The 17,888-nt window shown below is 37.8% G+C and overlaps 1 protein-coding gene across 6 annotated transcripts in view; it reads left to right on the forward strand.

Annotated features, from left to right (window-relative positions):
- LOC107784386 (ADP-ribosylation factor GTPase-activating protein AGD1) overlaps nt 1-17,888 on the forward strand; it is a 43,617-nt gene that overhangs the window by 12,646 nt on the left and 13,083 nt on the right. For all 6 annotated transcript variants that reach the window (XR_012703606.1, XR_012703608.1, XR_012703607.1 and 3 more), the window contains exons 3-9: nt 470-570; nt 1,078-1,148; nt 1,462-1,521; nt 2,418-2,462; nt 3,016-3,081; nt 3,412-3,507; nt 3,622-3,663. Coding sequence is in view for 3 of the 6 variants with exons in the window: in XM_016605523.2 (XP_016461009.1) it covers nt 470-570; nt 1,078-1,148; nt 1,462-1,521; nt 2,418-2,462; nt 3,016-3,081; nt 3,412-3,507; nt 3,622-3,663 (481 nt within the window). In the remaining 3 variants the exon portion in view is untranslated. The remainder of the gene's footprint in view (nt 1-469; nt 571-1,077; nt 1,149-1,461; nt 1,522-2,417; nt 2,463-3,015; nt 3,082-3,411; nt 3,508-3,621; nt 3,664-17,888) is intronic.

Below are 17,888 nucleotides of genomic sequence, written 5' to 3' on the forward strand. Positions count from 1 at the left end.
ATCCTCTTCTTTTAACAGTTTTAAGTCCCATTCAGTTTCATTATCAGATTATTGTTATATTACATCCAATTTTATCTGCAAAGCATATTATGGTCTTATTCCTATCTGTATTCATTTGACAGTGCTTTTCCTCTATCTTCTATATCCCTCCTTCGCTTAATTGAAGTTCCTTTGGCAAGTAATTTTGTACTTGCTTACCTGATTGTATCTTTCAACATTTGCGTCTTCGAACTATTTGGGCTTATGGATGGACTACTGCAGTGTGTTCCACTTAATGAGTATAAAATGTCGCACCACTATGTACACTTAATGCAAATAGATATATGATCTTCTTTTCAAGGATGTCATCAAACATCAAAGTTAGAATTTGAAATTGTTTTTGTAAGATTTTATTCCATAAATAATCCTAACTCTTGCACAAGTTTTGTGTTGTTTATAAGATTCATTCATTCTTTTTTCGAATTTATAGAGAAGGTCTTGGGGAAGCATATGATAGAGACATAGCTTTTGCGAGTTCTCTTGAAACCTTTGGAGGAGGGCACACTGATCCTGTTGGTGTTTCATTTGGAGGTTCCATTTTGTCTTTATCTTTGCGTACAACTTGCCATATAAATGATCTACTCTTGTGAAGACATTCATGGGAAGACATTGTTGAACACAGACAACAAAAACATGAACATCATGAGAAAGTTAACTATATAGAGGTTACACTTGCGAAGACATCATCTAGAGGACACTTACGACCAACAAAAACCTCATTTCTCATAGGAAGTATTTTGTTAGGATATAGGACTACTTATCCACAAATAGTATGTAGCAATTTCTAAATTCTAAGTTATGAATTGATGTTATCACTGATTTTTCTTAATCAACTTCTGGTGTTTCTATTATTAGCTAAAAGTTAAAAGGTGAATGGAAGTATGGAACAAATTTGCATCTTTTGCTATCCTTGTCAAGCTCAATTAACCTTGTTTGCAAACATTGTATTGATTTTCTGCAGTAAGCTCTACTTAACAAAGAATCTAGAGTCAAATTCCTCAGCCAATTTATATTGATACATGTGATTTGCATTCTTAGGCTCTGATATGGTTAAATTTGCTATCGCCCTGAGAGAGATTGGAACATACAAAGAAGTTCTTCGATCACAGGTAGCAATTGCCTCCCTATATTATCTGTTGTTCAGCCATTATGCCATTTATCGAAGTGTTAGTGGTGATTTAGAGTCTTTTGTTCTGCATTATCATATTTGATTCCCAAATTTCTATGCATTGATTTTTTGTTAATTTGCTACATTACTTAAAAAGTGTTTTAACTTTCCTATGCCAATCTGACTTTAGAAGTGCATATACCTATTCTAGAATTTTCTTTTGACAGCAAGGTCTAAGTTACTATGGTGTGTGACTTTTGAAATATCATTGTCTGGTTAGTATCTTTTACTGACACCTTCAATTTTTTTCTTAGGTAAAGCAAATATTAAATGATCGATTACTACATATGGCTAGCATTGATCATCAAGTCAAGGTAAAATTGGCTGAATCTTCCGCCAGGCTTTATGGCTCTAACTAAATTCGAAAAACCAAAGACGTGGTAAAATTTCCCATTATTCCCGTGCCATGGGTCCTACTTAGGCCATAAGGCTTCCTAACTAAATAGGAAACTTTTTCTCTTAAAGCTTCTGAAATGAGTTTTATGTTCTCTGTTTCAGATTGAGTTATAAATTAAGCAAATGTATTTATTATATCAAATTTTGCCTAATTTGTTATAATAAATTAAAGACATATTAATTTGTAACATTTCGCATGTAGTTTCTAAATAGGTATATTTTTGACTTTTTGATAAATAGTTAGTTTTTACTTTCATGACATTGTATTTCAACTGGAAAATTTCTTGAAGTGGCGGAGGCAGGATCTCCACAAAGGGGGTTCAAAAATATTTTGTAGCTAGTTGGAATTGAACCTATGACCTTATGAAGGTTTTGAACTCCCATGACCACTAAACTGCACTTTTGGGTTGTGCTAAGGGGATTCAAAACTTAATATATAGAGGTAAGAAACAGATTTTGCCTTATATACACTGTGTAATTTTTCGGCGGGGTTCGCGTGAACCCCTTCCGCCCCCTGAATCCGCCCCTGTCTGCAGTGGAAACTAATTATCAGTGGGTTGAATGGAATCAATTTTGACCCACCAATAACATTCAGTGGGTTAGTTTTTGCTATGTTTCATACTCAACCTTTATTTGACCAGCCCAGTCTGATCTTAAACAACCCAATTTTCCCATGTCAACCATCTACATCTCTTTTTTCATTTCTCCCACTCTTGCCTTGCACACACACACACACATATATATATATATATATATATATATACATATATATATATATATACATAATTGTATGACTTTCCAATATAACTTTCAGGAATCTCGGAAGCGTTTTGACAAAGCTGATGTAGCTTATGATCAGGTGGATACAACATCCCTTTAGTCACACTGCATATCTTTTTTGTGATTGACTTGCATGTTTTTATGAGAATAACTCATTCAATTTGACAAGTACAATTATTTTTATAATGGAGCGATTTCTAATTGAAACTGAATGTAATTGTTGCCTAGTTCGATAAATGTCCTTCCCCTTTGAAATGGCTGACTTAACTAGCACTCTTGAATACCATTACTGAAAGGATAGGCGACGCAGAGTGATTGAGTTCGTTTTGCTGTTTGTCGGAAAAGATTTCCTATTTCACGTTGACATTTGTCCCCATTGTCAAACATTTACTCATTTGGATCTAGTAAAATTTTATCGTTTCAATATGGAGATTTTCAGATAATGGATTTTTGGATATTTCCTTTCTGCTATGATAGATGTTCAAGATCCTAATATCCTTGGTTACAGGATCCAGCACAGAAGATGGCCTTTCTAATTCTACTTCTTGCTCCCTTGTCTAAACATATGGAAATATCTTGACATTTGTTTGGGTTATAGCCTACTGAAAATACCCTATACTGCTTTTGTTCAGGTCCGCGAGAAGTTCCTATCATTGAGGAAAAGTACTAGGATGGATATAGCTGCAGCCATTGAGGAGGTACCACATATTGGTTCTTAAAATTGAAGATCAGTTTCCCTGTTTGTGTAATTGATTGATCAGGTAGTTTATGGGTAACTATTCTCTTTTAAATTCTAATTTGGTGGAGATCTGCTCCAGGAACTTTACTATGCAAGGTCGGCTTTTGAGCATGCCCGCTTTAATCTAGTAAACTAAGTTAATTTGCGATTTTTCAATTCCAGCCCTCCTCCCAAACACACCTATAGACATATTTATGTATGTACATTCTTTGGGAGTCAGTAACTAAATAATGATTCAGTTGACAAATAGCAACCATCTAATATTTGCAATTCGTCAAAACAAGATCAGGTTGGAGCTCTTTCTTCTGTTGAGGCCAAAAAGAAGTACGAATTTTTGGAAGCTGTTAGCTTGACTATGGATGCTCATCTTCAGTATTTCAAACAGGTCATTTTCTGTTTTCTTTTGAGTGGCAAACAGGTCTTGAAATGATGAAATGTAAGAGTTATTCACATTATGGAGTACGTCATGACTGAATCTAAGATACTACGTCATGTACAGGGGTATGAACTATTGCATCAGATGGAGCCTTATATCAACCAGGTCATTATTCTTGTTCGAAAGCTAGTTGTGAAATAATATTTCTGTACTCTCCTCTTTCCATGAGGGCATTCTACCCTTCTAAATTGGAAGGGATGATAACGGTCCATTTACGAAACTAATTTGTCGTGTTCAGTTTCATGAGATCATGAGTGTCATCTCTTATAGATCTCCCTCAAATTATTTTACTATTGGTTCTCCAATAATCTATTAAAAGATGCTCATTGTGAGCTTGGAATTCCATAAATAACCAGGTATAGCAACCTAGGAATACATATTGAACATGCATATTGATTTTCTTATTAGACCACAAAAAATAAATAAATAAAAATAAAAAATAAAACTGGAACTGTACTCCAGCTGTTTTTTCATTATATCATGATGAAGCGAGTATCCTGTTCCTTTTTTCTCTCTTCCTCTGTAGGCAGCATAAGAAGAGGAAATCTTTGTTTTTAGATCTATACTCTAGTAGCACTTAAATAGCAGTACATGCCAAAAAAGCATTCGTCATCCACAACAAGGCTGGGGATTGGCAGAAACTATTGAACTGGAAAAGCCAAAATGATCAAACCATTTCGTTAATCCATAGCCTTTTTCCTCTATCTGTTAGTGCATGGAAATCTCATGGGGTCTTGAATAGGTTTCGAGGGCTAATGCATTTCCATATAATTTGAGCCTAGGGGTGTCATTATTTCTCTTAACGAAATTAAAAAGACATAAAAATAATTCAACAGGGTCAACACTGTACACCGTTAGTTGCATGTGGTGATCTTTGTTAAATTGATTTTGCAACCACTAAGTTTTAAGTGTTGGAGAGATTGTAGATAGCTGACAGCAGCGTGGTTGAGACCAAAATTGGGAAAGAAGCATCTATTTGTCCTCATTTTTTTTTGGGTAACAATGTGAAATTACCATTAACATCAACAACAATTACACTTATAGAGCACCTAATTTCCTGAACTCAAAAATTAGGCCTCCTACAAACAGAAAAATCTAATTACAAGTAATCTGTCTAATAAAATTCCTACATTTCTGTGCTTTCTTTGACTGTTGAAGTAAATCTATCCTTTCTATCACTTCTCTCTTGATTTGTATAACTACCTCTTCAATATTTACATTCCTTCCTTGAAAATTTTTTGTGTTTCTTGCTCTCCATGTATAGTATACCATCGCTAAGTACACTGCAGCAATCACTTCTTTTTTGAACTGTTTTCAGTGCTTCCTTTTATCTGCTCCAACATTTGCTTCACTCTTGTATATTGTACATCATGCCCTGTCCATGTGTTCAACTCTTGCCTTACTGCTGTTATCCATCCACATTTAGCAAACAAATGATCCTGAGATTCCAATGCATCCTCATTACACAAAATACAGTGAACATTTTCAACCTGTATTTGCATCCCAATCATCCTATCCTTTGTCAGCAATTTCTCTAGTGTTGCTAGCCAACCTATGAATCTGTGTTTAGGTTGAGCTACTGCTGTCCATACTAAATCTGCAACTTCCAGCTTCTGTTGTCTACCAATTATTGCAAGATAGTTGTGATTAATAGAGTACTCCCCTGCAGGATTTAGAATGTATCTGCCCTGTGAGTACCACTCCCTCATCCCTTCTTTTACTGAGTTTAGCTTTCTCCAGTACCAGCTGCTATCTAAAGGTGGTGAATGTGTCCATATATCTTGATTTGACTTCATATAAAACCCCATGAACCCACCTTACCCAAAGAGACTCCTTGTTCAATATTAACTGCCATACAAGTTTTCCAATTGAAGCTATATTCCATTCCTTACATCCCTTGATGTTTAGACCTCTCATGCTTTTAGGACAACAAACTTTATCTCATGCAACTAAGGCAACTTTCCTCATCTCCTCCTTTTTGCCCCACAAATACTCTCTGCGTAACCTGTCTACTCCTTTCACCACACTTTGAGGGAGGATAAAAACATTCCCCCAGAAGCTATGGATAAAGAATAGGATAGCATTTACTACTTGAAGCCTTCCTACATATGACAACTGTTTAGAATATGTGACACTAATTCTATGTGTGATCTTTCCAATCAGCATCTACCAGTCCATCTTATTCCATCTCTTAGGTGATAGAGGCAGTCCCAAATATTTGATAGGAAGCACTCATTCAGTGAAATTTATTCTACTCAGCAACTGTGCTTTAATTTCATCTTCAACCCCAGCTACAAAGATATTTGACTTCTCCATGTTGGCAATCAATCCTGAAGCTTTACTGAAGTGATCTAGGGCTTCCATCACTCTATTCACAGAACTAGTATTACCTTTGCAGAATATCATCAGATCATCAGCAAAAATAAGATGAGTCAGCTTGATCTCTTTGCACATAGGATGAAATCAGAAATCTGGTAACCTGCTGATTATACTCAATGTTCTGGGCAAATACTCCATGACCAAGACAAATAGCAATGGTGACATAGGGTCACCTTGCCTCAGTCCTCTCTTACCATCAAAATATCCATGCCCTTCTCCATTAACTTTGACTGTGAACTTTGCAGTAGAAACACATATCATAATCCACTGTATAAATTTGTCAGGAAAGCCATATCCTCTTAATGCTTCCTCTAGAAACTCCCAGCTCACCATGTCATATGCCTTTCTTAGATCAATCTTCATTATGCATCTAGGAGTAGTCCTCCTATTATAATGTCTAAGTAGATCATGGCATATTAGCACATTATGCATCATAGATCTTCCTTGTACAAATGTTGATTGGTTTTCTGCTACTATATAGCTGATTGTTGGCTTTAATCTAGAACATATCATCTTTGATATACATTTATATAACACATTGCAACATGAAATAGGTCTATATTGGCTTGCATTCTCAGGAGCCTCCACTTTAGGTATCAAAGCAATGTTAGTAGTGTTTATCTGTCTAAGCAATCTTCCATTCTGAAAGAACTCCAATATTGCTTCAGTGATATCTCCTCCCACTATTGGCCATGCAGCTTTATAAAAACTACTCCCAAATCCATTTGGACCAGGACTCTTATTGTTGTCTATCTGGAACATAGCTTGCTTCACTTCCCTTCTCAAGAAAGGTTGTATTAGTTCATCTTGTTGTGTTTCTGATAATCTGCTTCCATTTCTAATTATACTCGTGAAAGTCACCACTCTATCACTTGCTGTCCTCCCTAGTAAGTTCTCATAATACTCAACAAAAGTATCTGCAATTCTATCTGGATCTGTTAGCCAATTACCAGAGCTGTCTTTTATCTGAGTAACTGCCTGCTTCAGTTTCGTGTGTTTGATTACTGAGCGAAAATACTTAGTATTATCATCTCCCAATCTTATCCATGTTGCTTTGCTCCTTTGTTGTAAATATACTTCAGCTAAGTAGGATGAATTCCTAAACTTCTGATATGTTTTAGCTTCAGCTTGTTGATACTCCACATTTAAGGGACTTCTCTGCAACTGCTTTTGAGCCTTCTTTAGATTAGCCCTGTTTTCATTTGCTTCTGTCAATATGTTATTAAAAGCCTGAGCATTTAATGCTCTTAGTCCCTTATTTAGCAGCTTCAGCCTTTTAACAACCTTAAACAGTTTGCACCCTTCCAGATTGATTTCCCAACCTTCTTTGACTATCCTCATGAATTGTGGATGCTTTGTCCAAATATTGCAAAATTGAAAAGCCCTTCTGATTCTTTGCTTCTCTTCTACAAAGGTCACCTTAGCTGGATAATGATCACTGATTCCTTCAGTCAGAAACCTGGCAGCACACTCTGGCATAGTAGTAAGCTATTAATCATTAATAAAAATCCAATCAATTTTTGAGAATATCCTATGCTCCTCATGTTTATCACTCCAGGTATACCTATTCCCTTGTGCTGGCAATTCCATTAATCCACACTCCATTACACAGTTGTGAAAATCCACCACTTCAGCCCATGTCACTTCCTTTCACCTATTCTGCCATCTGCATTCAACACTGCATTGAAGTCACCTATTACCATCCATGGCTTGATTGACTAATCCTTCCCACAGTCCTCTTCTCTCTTCCTTTGTATTAAAAGCATAAACATATGTTACCTCAAAAGCTAGCTTTAGTGGTATATACAAAACTTCACATGTTATTAGTTGAGCAGTTTTTTCCTTAGGCTTTACCTGGTAGTAACTTGGCCTCCAGGTGATCCAGATTCTACCATTATAGTGACATTCAAGATTTGTTACATATTGTCATCCTGCAAACATCATTTCTGCTATCTTTTCCATTCTCTCTTTTTTGATTTTTGTTTCTAATAAACCTATCAACCCTACTCTTTCCTCATTGCAAAGGAGTTTAGTCTCCTTTTGCTTATTAGGAGCATTAAGCCCCCTTGTATTCCAGCTTAGTAGACTAATCATCCCCATTGTGAGGGATGCTTAGACCACCCACATTACTTCATTCTCCCCCTTCTTTACTTAAATTCAGTTCCTCTTGCTTGTTGAGTATCTGAAATGAGTTGGACTTCTCCACTTGTTCCATCTGCCTCACCACAGTTTTACCAAACTTATTAGGTGTTTGCCGGTCTTGATCTCTATTTCTTTCCTTTTGTGCCCCATGATTCTTAACAACATATTGCTGAGTTCTCCCTACTGTTCCTTTCCCTGCATCATATCTCTTCTCTGGTCCATTTGCTTTCTGAACTTCCAGGTTTGCATTGTTCTCATTATGCCCTTGACCTTGCTTTTCCACCTGTGTATCTGACACCTTGTCTTTATTCATATTTTCAGTTTTTTGAATTTTCTTCTTAATTCTACACACATCTTCCTCATGCCCATACTTAAAACAATGTTTGCATAGAGATGGTTTCCAATCATAACTAACCTCTTGCTCTATTATTTTTCCTTTTTCATTCCTAAACTTCACCACATCAGGTAGTTTAGTATTCATTTGAACCTCCACCAACAGCCTTGCAAACTTCAATCCAATCCTCTTCTCTGTGTTCTGGTCTACCATTAGAGGTTTCCCAATCAAGCTTCCTATCTTACTTAGCCCTTTTTGACTCTAATTTCTGAAGTTCAAATCTGGTAATTTAATCCAAATTGGTACTGTCAGTAGTTCCTACCTAGTGAATTCCAGCTCAGGTGTCCAACCTTTGACAATAAGTGGCTTATTATTAAAGTGATATATGCCCCCCTCAATTACCTCTTGCTTCCCTATTGCAGCATCAAATCTAACAACAATTACACCATTTTTAAGCACTGCAATTCTATCAACCCCATGTTTTCCCCACAACCTCTGTATGTAACCTTGAATTACTGCAAATGGTGGATGAGCCCCAAGCACATAGCATATCACAACATTTCTCCAGTATTCAACTTCTGTACTTATATTATCCAACTCAATTTCAACAAAATTAAGCTCACCTGTCGATTTCGGTTGGACATACTCCAATTTGTACCCAGCATTTGATATTTTTGTAATATCAAAGTTGTCCCACACTGAAGTCTTCTTCCCTTGTACTTCGTTCATCTCTTCTACCTCATCAGCCCATGATTTCCTTCCATCTCGCGCATGCACCATTGGATTACTGCTTGTTGATGCTTCCTGAACTTCTTCCCATACTTGAATTGCTTCGATTTCTTTCTGCTTCTCTTTTCCAAGCATTTTTGTTACTGTTCCATTGACATTAGGGCTCAATTGTTTATCTCTAGAATTTTCAGTTATTGTTACACTTCCTCTGGTTCCTCGTTGATTTTTGCTACATAATTCCGCTGCTTCCTTCACCATTAGTACTCTCTGAGATGGGATCCGTGCTCTTTTACCCATGGTAGGCGCAAGTTAGTTAACATGCAGCGAGAGAGAATTGCCATTTTAGAGAGAATTGATACCCATTAACAATACTATTCCTTTGAGATTTTTTAATCACGATGATAGATTAAAAATGCGCCTTAAGCCAGCTACGAATATCAATAAGTTAAATTACTTATCTATAGTTTAAGATTACATGTGAAGGTCCAAAATTATGGAAATCATTTGTTGGAATAACCACACATTTGTTACTTAAGAGTGATGATTGTATTCTAAGGCTCAATTAGCGTTTAACCTATATTGCCCAGTGATACATTGATTGCTTGTCAACATTATCAAATGCAACTTCCCCAAATATTAATACATGACTGTTCAAATTTAAAGCAATTGCAAGACCGTTTCCAAACATGAATTCCCGATTACCCAAACTACATCACAGCACAACCAAACAAATAAGGTCCTAAAAAGAATACTTAAACAATCAGGGAACTAAAATGAGAACAATAATTAAAAAACTGATTAAAATATAATATGAACCCATTCTAAAGTTAAGAGTTGGACTGACCAAACAAGAAATGTGGCCTAATTCGGAGAAGCTAACAGCGAATACATCTAAAGACAATGAGAAAAATTGCAAAGGAATTTTGATAAACTGATCCTACTACTACATGATCAAGACAGAAGGTGATACTACTAAAATGAACCAACTTCACATTTCAAATCACTGCTTCATTTTCAGCCAAGATTCAATAAATAACTCAAGAATGGCAAGGCATGCAGTAAAGCTTTTTAAAAGCAGGCATGTCACACATAAGAGTTAACTCCAACATAAACAGTAAAAGGGAAAGAGATGGACCTGAAAAAATGACTTTTAATTAACATAACTCCAACAAATTATAGTAGCTGAACAGAACAAGTCACTACATCCAGAAATCAACGGACATAATCTCGAACGCGAACTCGGCTCAAACTTGGCTCAGACGGAATCCATGGGTTTTTGGAAAATCAACATCTAGATGAAAAAAAATGAAGAACAGTTTTTTTTGTTTTGTTTTAGTTTTTCGATTTTCCAAAGATTCTAAGAACCATGGACCTCTTTTGATTTCTGTCCTGTGTTTGTTTTGGTACGTGACTGCGTGTGTGCATGTTCCAACGAGCTGAGTTGAGGGCGATGAAGAAGAGAAAATCCGCTGGTTACGAGATGAAGAAATAGGAACGGATGGGAGCTTTGTTCTTCGCTGGTTTTGACTTCATGAAGAAGAAGAAGCTTAGTATCGATGGCTGGAGATCTGCAACTATGACATGCTTTGTTCTCTTGGGTCTGAAGAAGAAGAAAATCCTTAGGGTTGATGTTGTATTTGTGAAGAAGAAGATCAGGTTAGGGGGGAAGGTTGTGTATTGTGTATTGCGGCGCTGCCTAGGTCTTGAAAAATGGTTGATGGGAAGTTCTTCTCTTCAAGAAGAACGACGTAGGGGGGGTTCTTTTGGGGTGTCAGCGGCGGATCCAATCTAGGGATTGGTTTTTTTTTTCCGTCCTTTTCAGCTGATTGTAGAATGTAGGGATATAGGTTTTTGTTGGGTTTTTTTGGTTAAGGGGTATGTGCCTAGGAATTATGGGCTAGATCCGAAAATTAGGCCTAAAAATGGATCGTTTGAGCCCAAGTTTTATCATTTCCCCGCGAACGAGACTAAAAATACGATCTCATTTATTAATTAATCCTACTTAAGTAAAATAACTATTAAAATAAGACTGACCGTTAAAATAAAATTATTTTTTGGTATTTTTCAAGATAAAAATGACTACAAAACATTAATCTAACTTTGTTTTTTGTAATTTTTATTTTCTTGTAATAAAATAAAGTAAAAGAGTCAAAATTAGTTAAAATAGCGATATTAGGCCTAAATTAAATATTTACATGCTAAAATATAAAAAATCTTGGGGAGGGTCAAAAATCACATGTCTACAGCTGCCCCTCTTTGACTGGAAACGCGAAGAGTTGTCAGACAAAGAACGACTAGACAGGTTTTTTTGACCCGACCCTTATTTAAGGAGACTAAAAACTAAGAGGAAGGAGAATGTGACCGAGCTCTAGTATCTGAGCTGCCTACATATCCTTGGCTATAAAGGAATCAGGCCACGTGTAGTTCAGAAGTGAGTGAGATGATGGAGTATACCGAGGTGGAGAGCCGGTCGAGGTGTCGTTCCGTCGAGGTTCCAGTCCGCAGTCCTGTTATTACATCAAAAAATGAAAAAGACTAGCTAAGCCTGTCAACTACGAGTTACAAAATTTCTATCTATAAGTCTTCTGAAGCTTGATCTTGAGTCTTGAATGGTTCTTCATGCAGAATTTAGATTTGAATTTTGGAACTTGTTAACTGCAGGTGCTAGCTCGTTCTTCTTTAGCTTTTCGGATCAAGACCGGGCATGTAGTGCTTGTGACTTCAATCACGTCTTGAGCAGTTCACATCTTTCATCAACTTCTGCATTTGGATTCACTTCTTGCCCTCTTTTTTTTTATTCTGGATTGTGACTAACTTCTGTTGATCATCTCGGACTGTTGACTCGCATTCTTGCCGCGAGCTTCTTTTCTTGCTGACTTGAATTGCATTCTGAAGTGAATTCCCTTATTCTCCAGGTGGCGCCTGATTGCCAATATTTGAACTGCATTCCCTTGTTCTCCAAGTGGGCTCCTGTTTACCGAAACTTGAATTGTATTCCCTTTGTTACCTTAAACTGTTTTCCCTTGAAACATGTGTTGCCTTCCTTTGAAACTTGAACTGCTTTCCTTGTTCTTCAAGTGGGTGTCTGATTGCCGAAACTTGAATTGTATTCTCTTGCTCTCCAGGTGGGTGCCTGATTGCCAGAACTTTAACCGTATTCCTTTGAACGTTGCTGCTTTCCCTTTGTTCTCCAGGTGGGCTCCTGATTATCAACATTTGAATTGTATTCCTTTCCTCTAAAATTTGCATTGTTTTTCCCTTTGTTTTCGAGGTGGGCGCCTGATTTTCAACACTTGAACTATTTTTCCTCGAAACTTGATCTGTTTTCCCCTTGTTCTCCAGGTGGGCTCCTGATTGCTGAACTTGAACCGTCTTCCTTTGAACATTGTTGTTTTCCCTTTGTTCTCCAGATGGGTGCTTGATTTCCAACACTTGCACTCGAAACTTGACTCGTTTTCCCTTGTTCTCTAGATGGACTCCTGATTGCTGAACTTGAATCATCTTCCTTTGAACATTGCTGCTTTCCCTTTGTTCTCCAGGTGGGGTGCCTGATATCCAACACTTGCACTGCTTTTCTCTCGAAACTTGACTTGTTTTCCCTTGTTCTCCAGGCGGGCTCCTGATTGTTGAGCTTGAACCATCTTCCTTTGAACATTGCTGCTTTCCCTTTGTTCTCCAGGTGGGTGCCTGATTTCCAACACTTGCACTGCTTTTTTCTCGAAACTTGACTTGTTTTCCCTTGTTCTCCAGGTGGGCTCCTGATTGCTGACCTTGAACCATCTTCCTTTGAACATTGCTGCTTTCCCTTTGTTCTTCAGGTGGGCGCCTGATTGCCAAACTTTAATTGCATTCCCTTGCTCTCCAAGTGGGCGCCTGATTACCAAAACCTTAAGTGCATTCCCTTGCTCTCCAGGTGGGCGCCTGATTGCCAAAACTTTAACTGTATTCCCTTGCTTTCCAGGTGGCCGCCTGATTGCCAAAACTTTAACTGTATTCCCTTGCTCTCCAGGTGGGCGCCTGATTGCTAAGACTTTAACTGTATTCCCTTGCTCTCCAGGTGGGCGCCTGATTGCCAAACTTTAAATGTATTCCCTTGCTCTCCAGGTGGGCGCCTGATTGCCAAAACTTTAACTGTATTCCTCGAAACTTGCACTGCTTTTCCTCGAAACTTGAACTGTTTTCCCTTGAAACTTGAATTGTTTGCCCTTGTTCTCCAGATGGGTGCCTGATTCCCAACACTTGCACATGTTTTTCCTTGATACTTGAACTGTTTCTCCTTGTTTTCCAGGTGGGCGCCTGATTGCCAACACTTGCACTGTTTTTACTTGAGACTTGAACTGCTCCTCCTTGTTCTCTTGGTGGGTGCCTGATTTCCAACACTTACCATACTTTTCCCTCGAAACTTGACTTATTTCCCTTGTTCTCCAAGTGGGTTCCTGATTGCTGAACTCGAACCGTCTTCCTTTGAACATTGCTGCGTTCCCTTTGTTCTCCAGGTGGATGCCTGATTTCCAACACTTGAATTGTATTCCTTTCCTCTGAAACTTGAATTGTTTTCTCTTGTTTTCTAAGCGGGCGCCTGATTGCAGACACTCGAACCATCTTCTCTTGCTACTTGGAACTGTTTTTCCTAGAAATTTGCACCATTTTCCCTTGCTTTCCAGGTGAGCGCCTGATTGCTGAACTTGCACTGTTTTCCTTTGAAACTTGAGCTGTTCTCCCTTGTTCTCCATGTGGGCGCCTGATTGCTGAGTTTGACCCGTTTTCCTTTGAACTTATGTCATCTTCCCTTGTTCTCTAGGTGGGCACCTGATTGCTGAACTTGAATTGCTTTCTCTTGAGACTGCTTTTCCTTAGAACTGTCTTCCCTTGTTTCTCCAGGTGGGTGCCTGATTGCTGAACCTGAATTGTCCTCTTCTTGAAACTGCTTTTCTTTGAACTGTCTTCCCTTGTTTCTCCAAGTGGGCGCCTGATTACAACAAAACAGACAAAACAAAAGAAATTTTTCTACCCCAGTTTGGTATCTGAGCGCATTTGTGAGTGTTAATCAAATCATGTTACCTAAAATCTCTAAGAATTTAAAAGCTAAATCTCATTATCCAGGAGGGTCCTGACAATTAAATTTTATCTTAAGAGTGAAAACTTGAAAGCTAAATTCTATTTCCTAACAGTAAAACTTACGCTAAATCTCATTATCTATGAGAGTCCTAAAACTTAAAATTAAATCTCATTATCCAGGAAAGTCCTGACAACTTAAAACTACATCCCATTATCCAGGAGGGTCCTGAACACTTAAAACTAAATCTCATTATCCAGGAGGGTCCTGAAAAGCCGAGAATGAACTTACTTGAGCCATGCTTTCTTCCTGGAGGATCTCCGCAGAATGAACAAAATTCCTTGCCCCTGAACCATGCCTTTCCTCATGGAGGGTTCCTGCAGATCGAACAAAGTTTTCTTTCCCCTTCTCAATCCTCCTTTGTGCTGACAAAATTTGGGCACGACACTTGAAAAATAATTCAAACTTCCAAGCTTTGATTTGGACACAATTTTCGTCCCTGTTTCAAACAAAGAAAACGTGTTAGTTTATAGATATGGTGGTTGGTTTGTGGCCTTGACTTTGAGGGCGATTGCTCCTTCACTTCCCACGATAGCTTTGATTTCAACTCGAAAGACCTTGCTTGTTTATTGACTAACCACTTTCTTTGTCACCCTTATCACGGAAAATACCTCTGATCCATTCAAACCCAATACCATTCATCTGTTGCATTGTGCTCATGCATTGACATATACTGAACCTTTGTGTTTCACATGAATCCCAAAGCACGTCAATTGCCACCCACTCAGTGTGCATGCTGTTCTTTCCTGACTTAAACCACTGGCCTTGGCCTTGAGGTCTATTGCTCCTTCACTTGCCATGATTACTTTGATTTCCGCTTGGAAGACCTTGCTTGTTATTGGTTAACCACTTTCTCTGAACCTTATCACAGAAAATACCTTTGATCCGTTCACCCAACATCCTCTATCTGTTGCATTGTTCATGAATTGACATATACCAAACCTTTGTATTTCAAAGCACGTTGATTGTTACCAACTCAGTGCGCACGTTGTTCTTTCCTCACTTATGCTACTTTGATGTGCTAGCCAGATCCCATTTTGTGCAATTGGAAAGCTGGTAGCAAATTTTGAAGTCATTTCTCATTTGTTCTGACCAAACAGACTCGGAAGAGGAAGTAAACAAGACAAAAGGAACAGAGTAAAGGACAATGGAAAGAGATATTCCTATCAAGAAAACTACAAAGTAGAAATTTATCAGATGTGGATACCAAACTCTAATGACCATGACATGCACCTGTGGCCTAATCTGTCAAGCAAGTCTGATGTTCAACTCTTGTTATACCCCTAAACCGTGAAATTGGGCTTCAACGCTCTGATTATCCACTCTGATTCACGATCCTTATTCGACTTGTAGTGCCCGAAGGGTTTTCACCATCAAGCCTCTCTCATTTTGTTCTTTCTCTCAACTCACCATTACCTTATGGTGCCTGTGAAGGTTTTCACTGATAAGACTCTCTCATTTTATTCTTTTTCTTTTTATTTCCTCTGATTCTGTAGATGACAAGGCATTGACCAGAGTAAAAACATCATATGCTCCTGGCACGTCTAGCTCGGCACTCTTAAAGATTATCTGGGAGGTCTTTTTTGGACTGTAATGTGGCTTTTGGACAGAGTTAGAAAGAAAGGATATCATAAAGGCCCAAAATAACTAAGATAACATGGTTAATTTATTTACAACTTTTGGAATCCATTATAAAACTTTGCCCCAATTTCCAAAACAAGGGAATTTGAATTTTTTTTCTTTTTTTTTCATATGGAATTTCTAGGAAAGACTGCCCCACTCTCGACTTCGTGGGATTATGAAATATTTTATTTGGTATGACCGAACCGTAAGGCTGCCTACGTATCTTGTGGTGACAAGAATCAGGTCAAACGTAGTTCACAAAGATACGTTTTGTTGTTGCTATTTTATTTTTCTTTTTTCCTTTTCTTTTTTTATTTTCCCCTTTTTTTTTTCTTTTTTCTTTTTCTTCTCCTTTTTTCTTCTTTTTTTTCTTTATCTCTATTTTCTCTTCTTCTTTTTTCTTAAAATATTCCTTTTGGAATGAACTTTCTAAAATAAACTTATGGGGACAATTTTTTTTCCTTTTCTTTCTTTTTTTTTTCTTTTTTTTTGTATGACTCTAACTTGATTCCAAAAGAGGGGAGGTCAAAGAAATCAGTACAGGCTCAAAAGGGGATCGAAGGGTATAAGTGTTTGGGTAGCTGAAAGAGGGCCTCTCAATCCTTGAAAATGCAAAGTACAACACATGCAACCTGAGGATAAAAATTGAAGATCATGCATAATATTTCTTTTGTGACTTCGGCATTGATATCATTGGTATGACTTCCACTTTTCTTTAGCACCTTGTCAAGTACAGAACCCTCGTTGGGTGATTCCCTCTTCACAATGGATATCCTCCGTCAATTTGGAGAAAACTTTCTTGACTTTATCTTGTAACTTGAGATGCACTTGAACTCAAAGTTGTTTGCTTCAAATTATCCGGGATGGACTGTCTTTTAACGAATTCTTGTCACCCCATTAACTTACCAAATTATCTATCCCAGTTTCACTCAATTCGGGCTTTAAGCAATCTCAAAATCTCTTTACTTACTTCCCTCAAATGTCCCTATCATCTTCAAAATTGTTTCATTGCTCTATGATTAGGCTAACTTTTAAGACCAGGCCTAGAATTATGCGTGCATGTCATGTCACTAGAGTTAGCAGGAAAAAAACTATAAAAGGAAAAGAGAACTAAACTAACACTGACCAGGAATAACAGAAAATAGGAAATTGCATTAGACAAATGTTGAAAGGGTTTGGACAACAAACCAAGTAAAATAAGCTGGGATTACAACCCTGGAACAAAACTAGACAACACTAAACGAGCTACTACGACTAAACAAACTAAGCAAAATAAAAGGATAAAAGAGTTTGAGTCACAAGACAATATCCAGATTACAACCCTGAAAATAACCCGGATAACAAAAATGACAACAAAATAAACCACCAAGACTCCTCCCCGGCTAGCCAAGAGATGGAGCGTATTTCCAATTACCAAGCACAACATTTTAGCCATTGAGTTCCGCATCAACATTACTAGGACCTTCACAAGTCTCCATCACATTGACTTTAGCAAATTGCGTTTGTGTCCCTTTTACCGGCTCATTCTTAAGATCAACCTCTGATAGCGCTGAAAGCTTTGCAGCACGTGGGCCTTCGAGGATCTCAGAAGAATTATCATATTCCTTTTCAAAACAAATCATACCCACCATATGCGTCTCATTATGAACAGGCGATGGACTTTGGCTAGTGTCTATTGCATCTGGATTTTGCACGACAATGTCACCTGCATCAATAAGCTTCTGAATTGCTCTTTTCAGATGCCAACACTTTTCTATGCTGTGACCCGGGGCATCAGAGCAATATGCGCACTTTTGAGAATAATCAAAATTCTTTGGAAGAGGGTTCGACATTTTTATCTGAATCGGCTTCAACATGTCAATTGCCTTAATCTTTGGAACAAACTGGCATATGATTCTCCAATGGGAGTGAAAGTCTTTTCCTTTTTCTTTTGCCTTTTCATCTTGTACTCTGGCCTCGGTTGGAACCTTTTGTGGGTAGGTGGTTAATATGCTTGAGGGGGCGGGT

The sequence above is a fragment of the Nicotiana tabacum genome, chromosome 20 (genome assembly GCF_000715075.1).
Source record: "Nicotiana tabacum cultivar K326 chromosome 20, ASM71507v2, whole genome shotgun sequence".
Lineage (NCBI taxonomy): Eukaryota > Viridiplantae > Streptophyta > Magnoliopsida > Solanales > Solanaceae > Nicotiana > Nicotiana tabacum.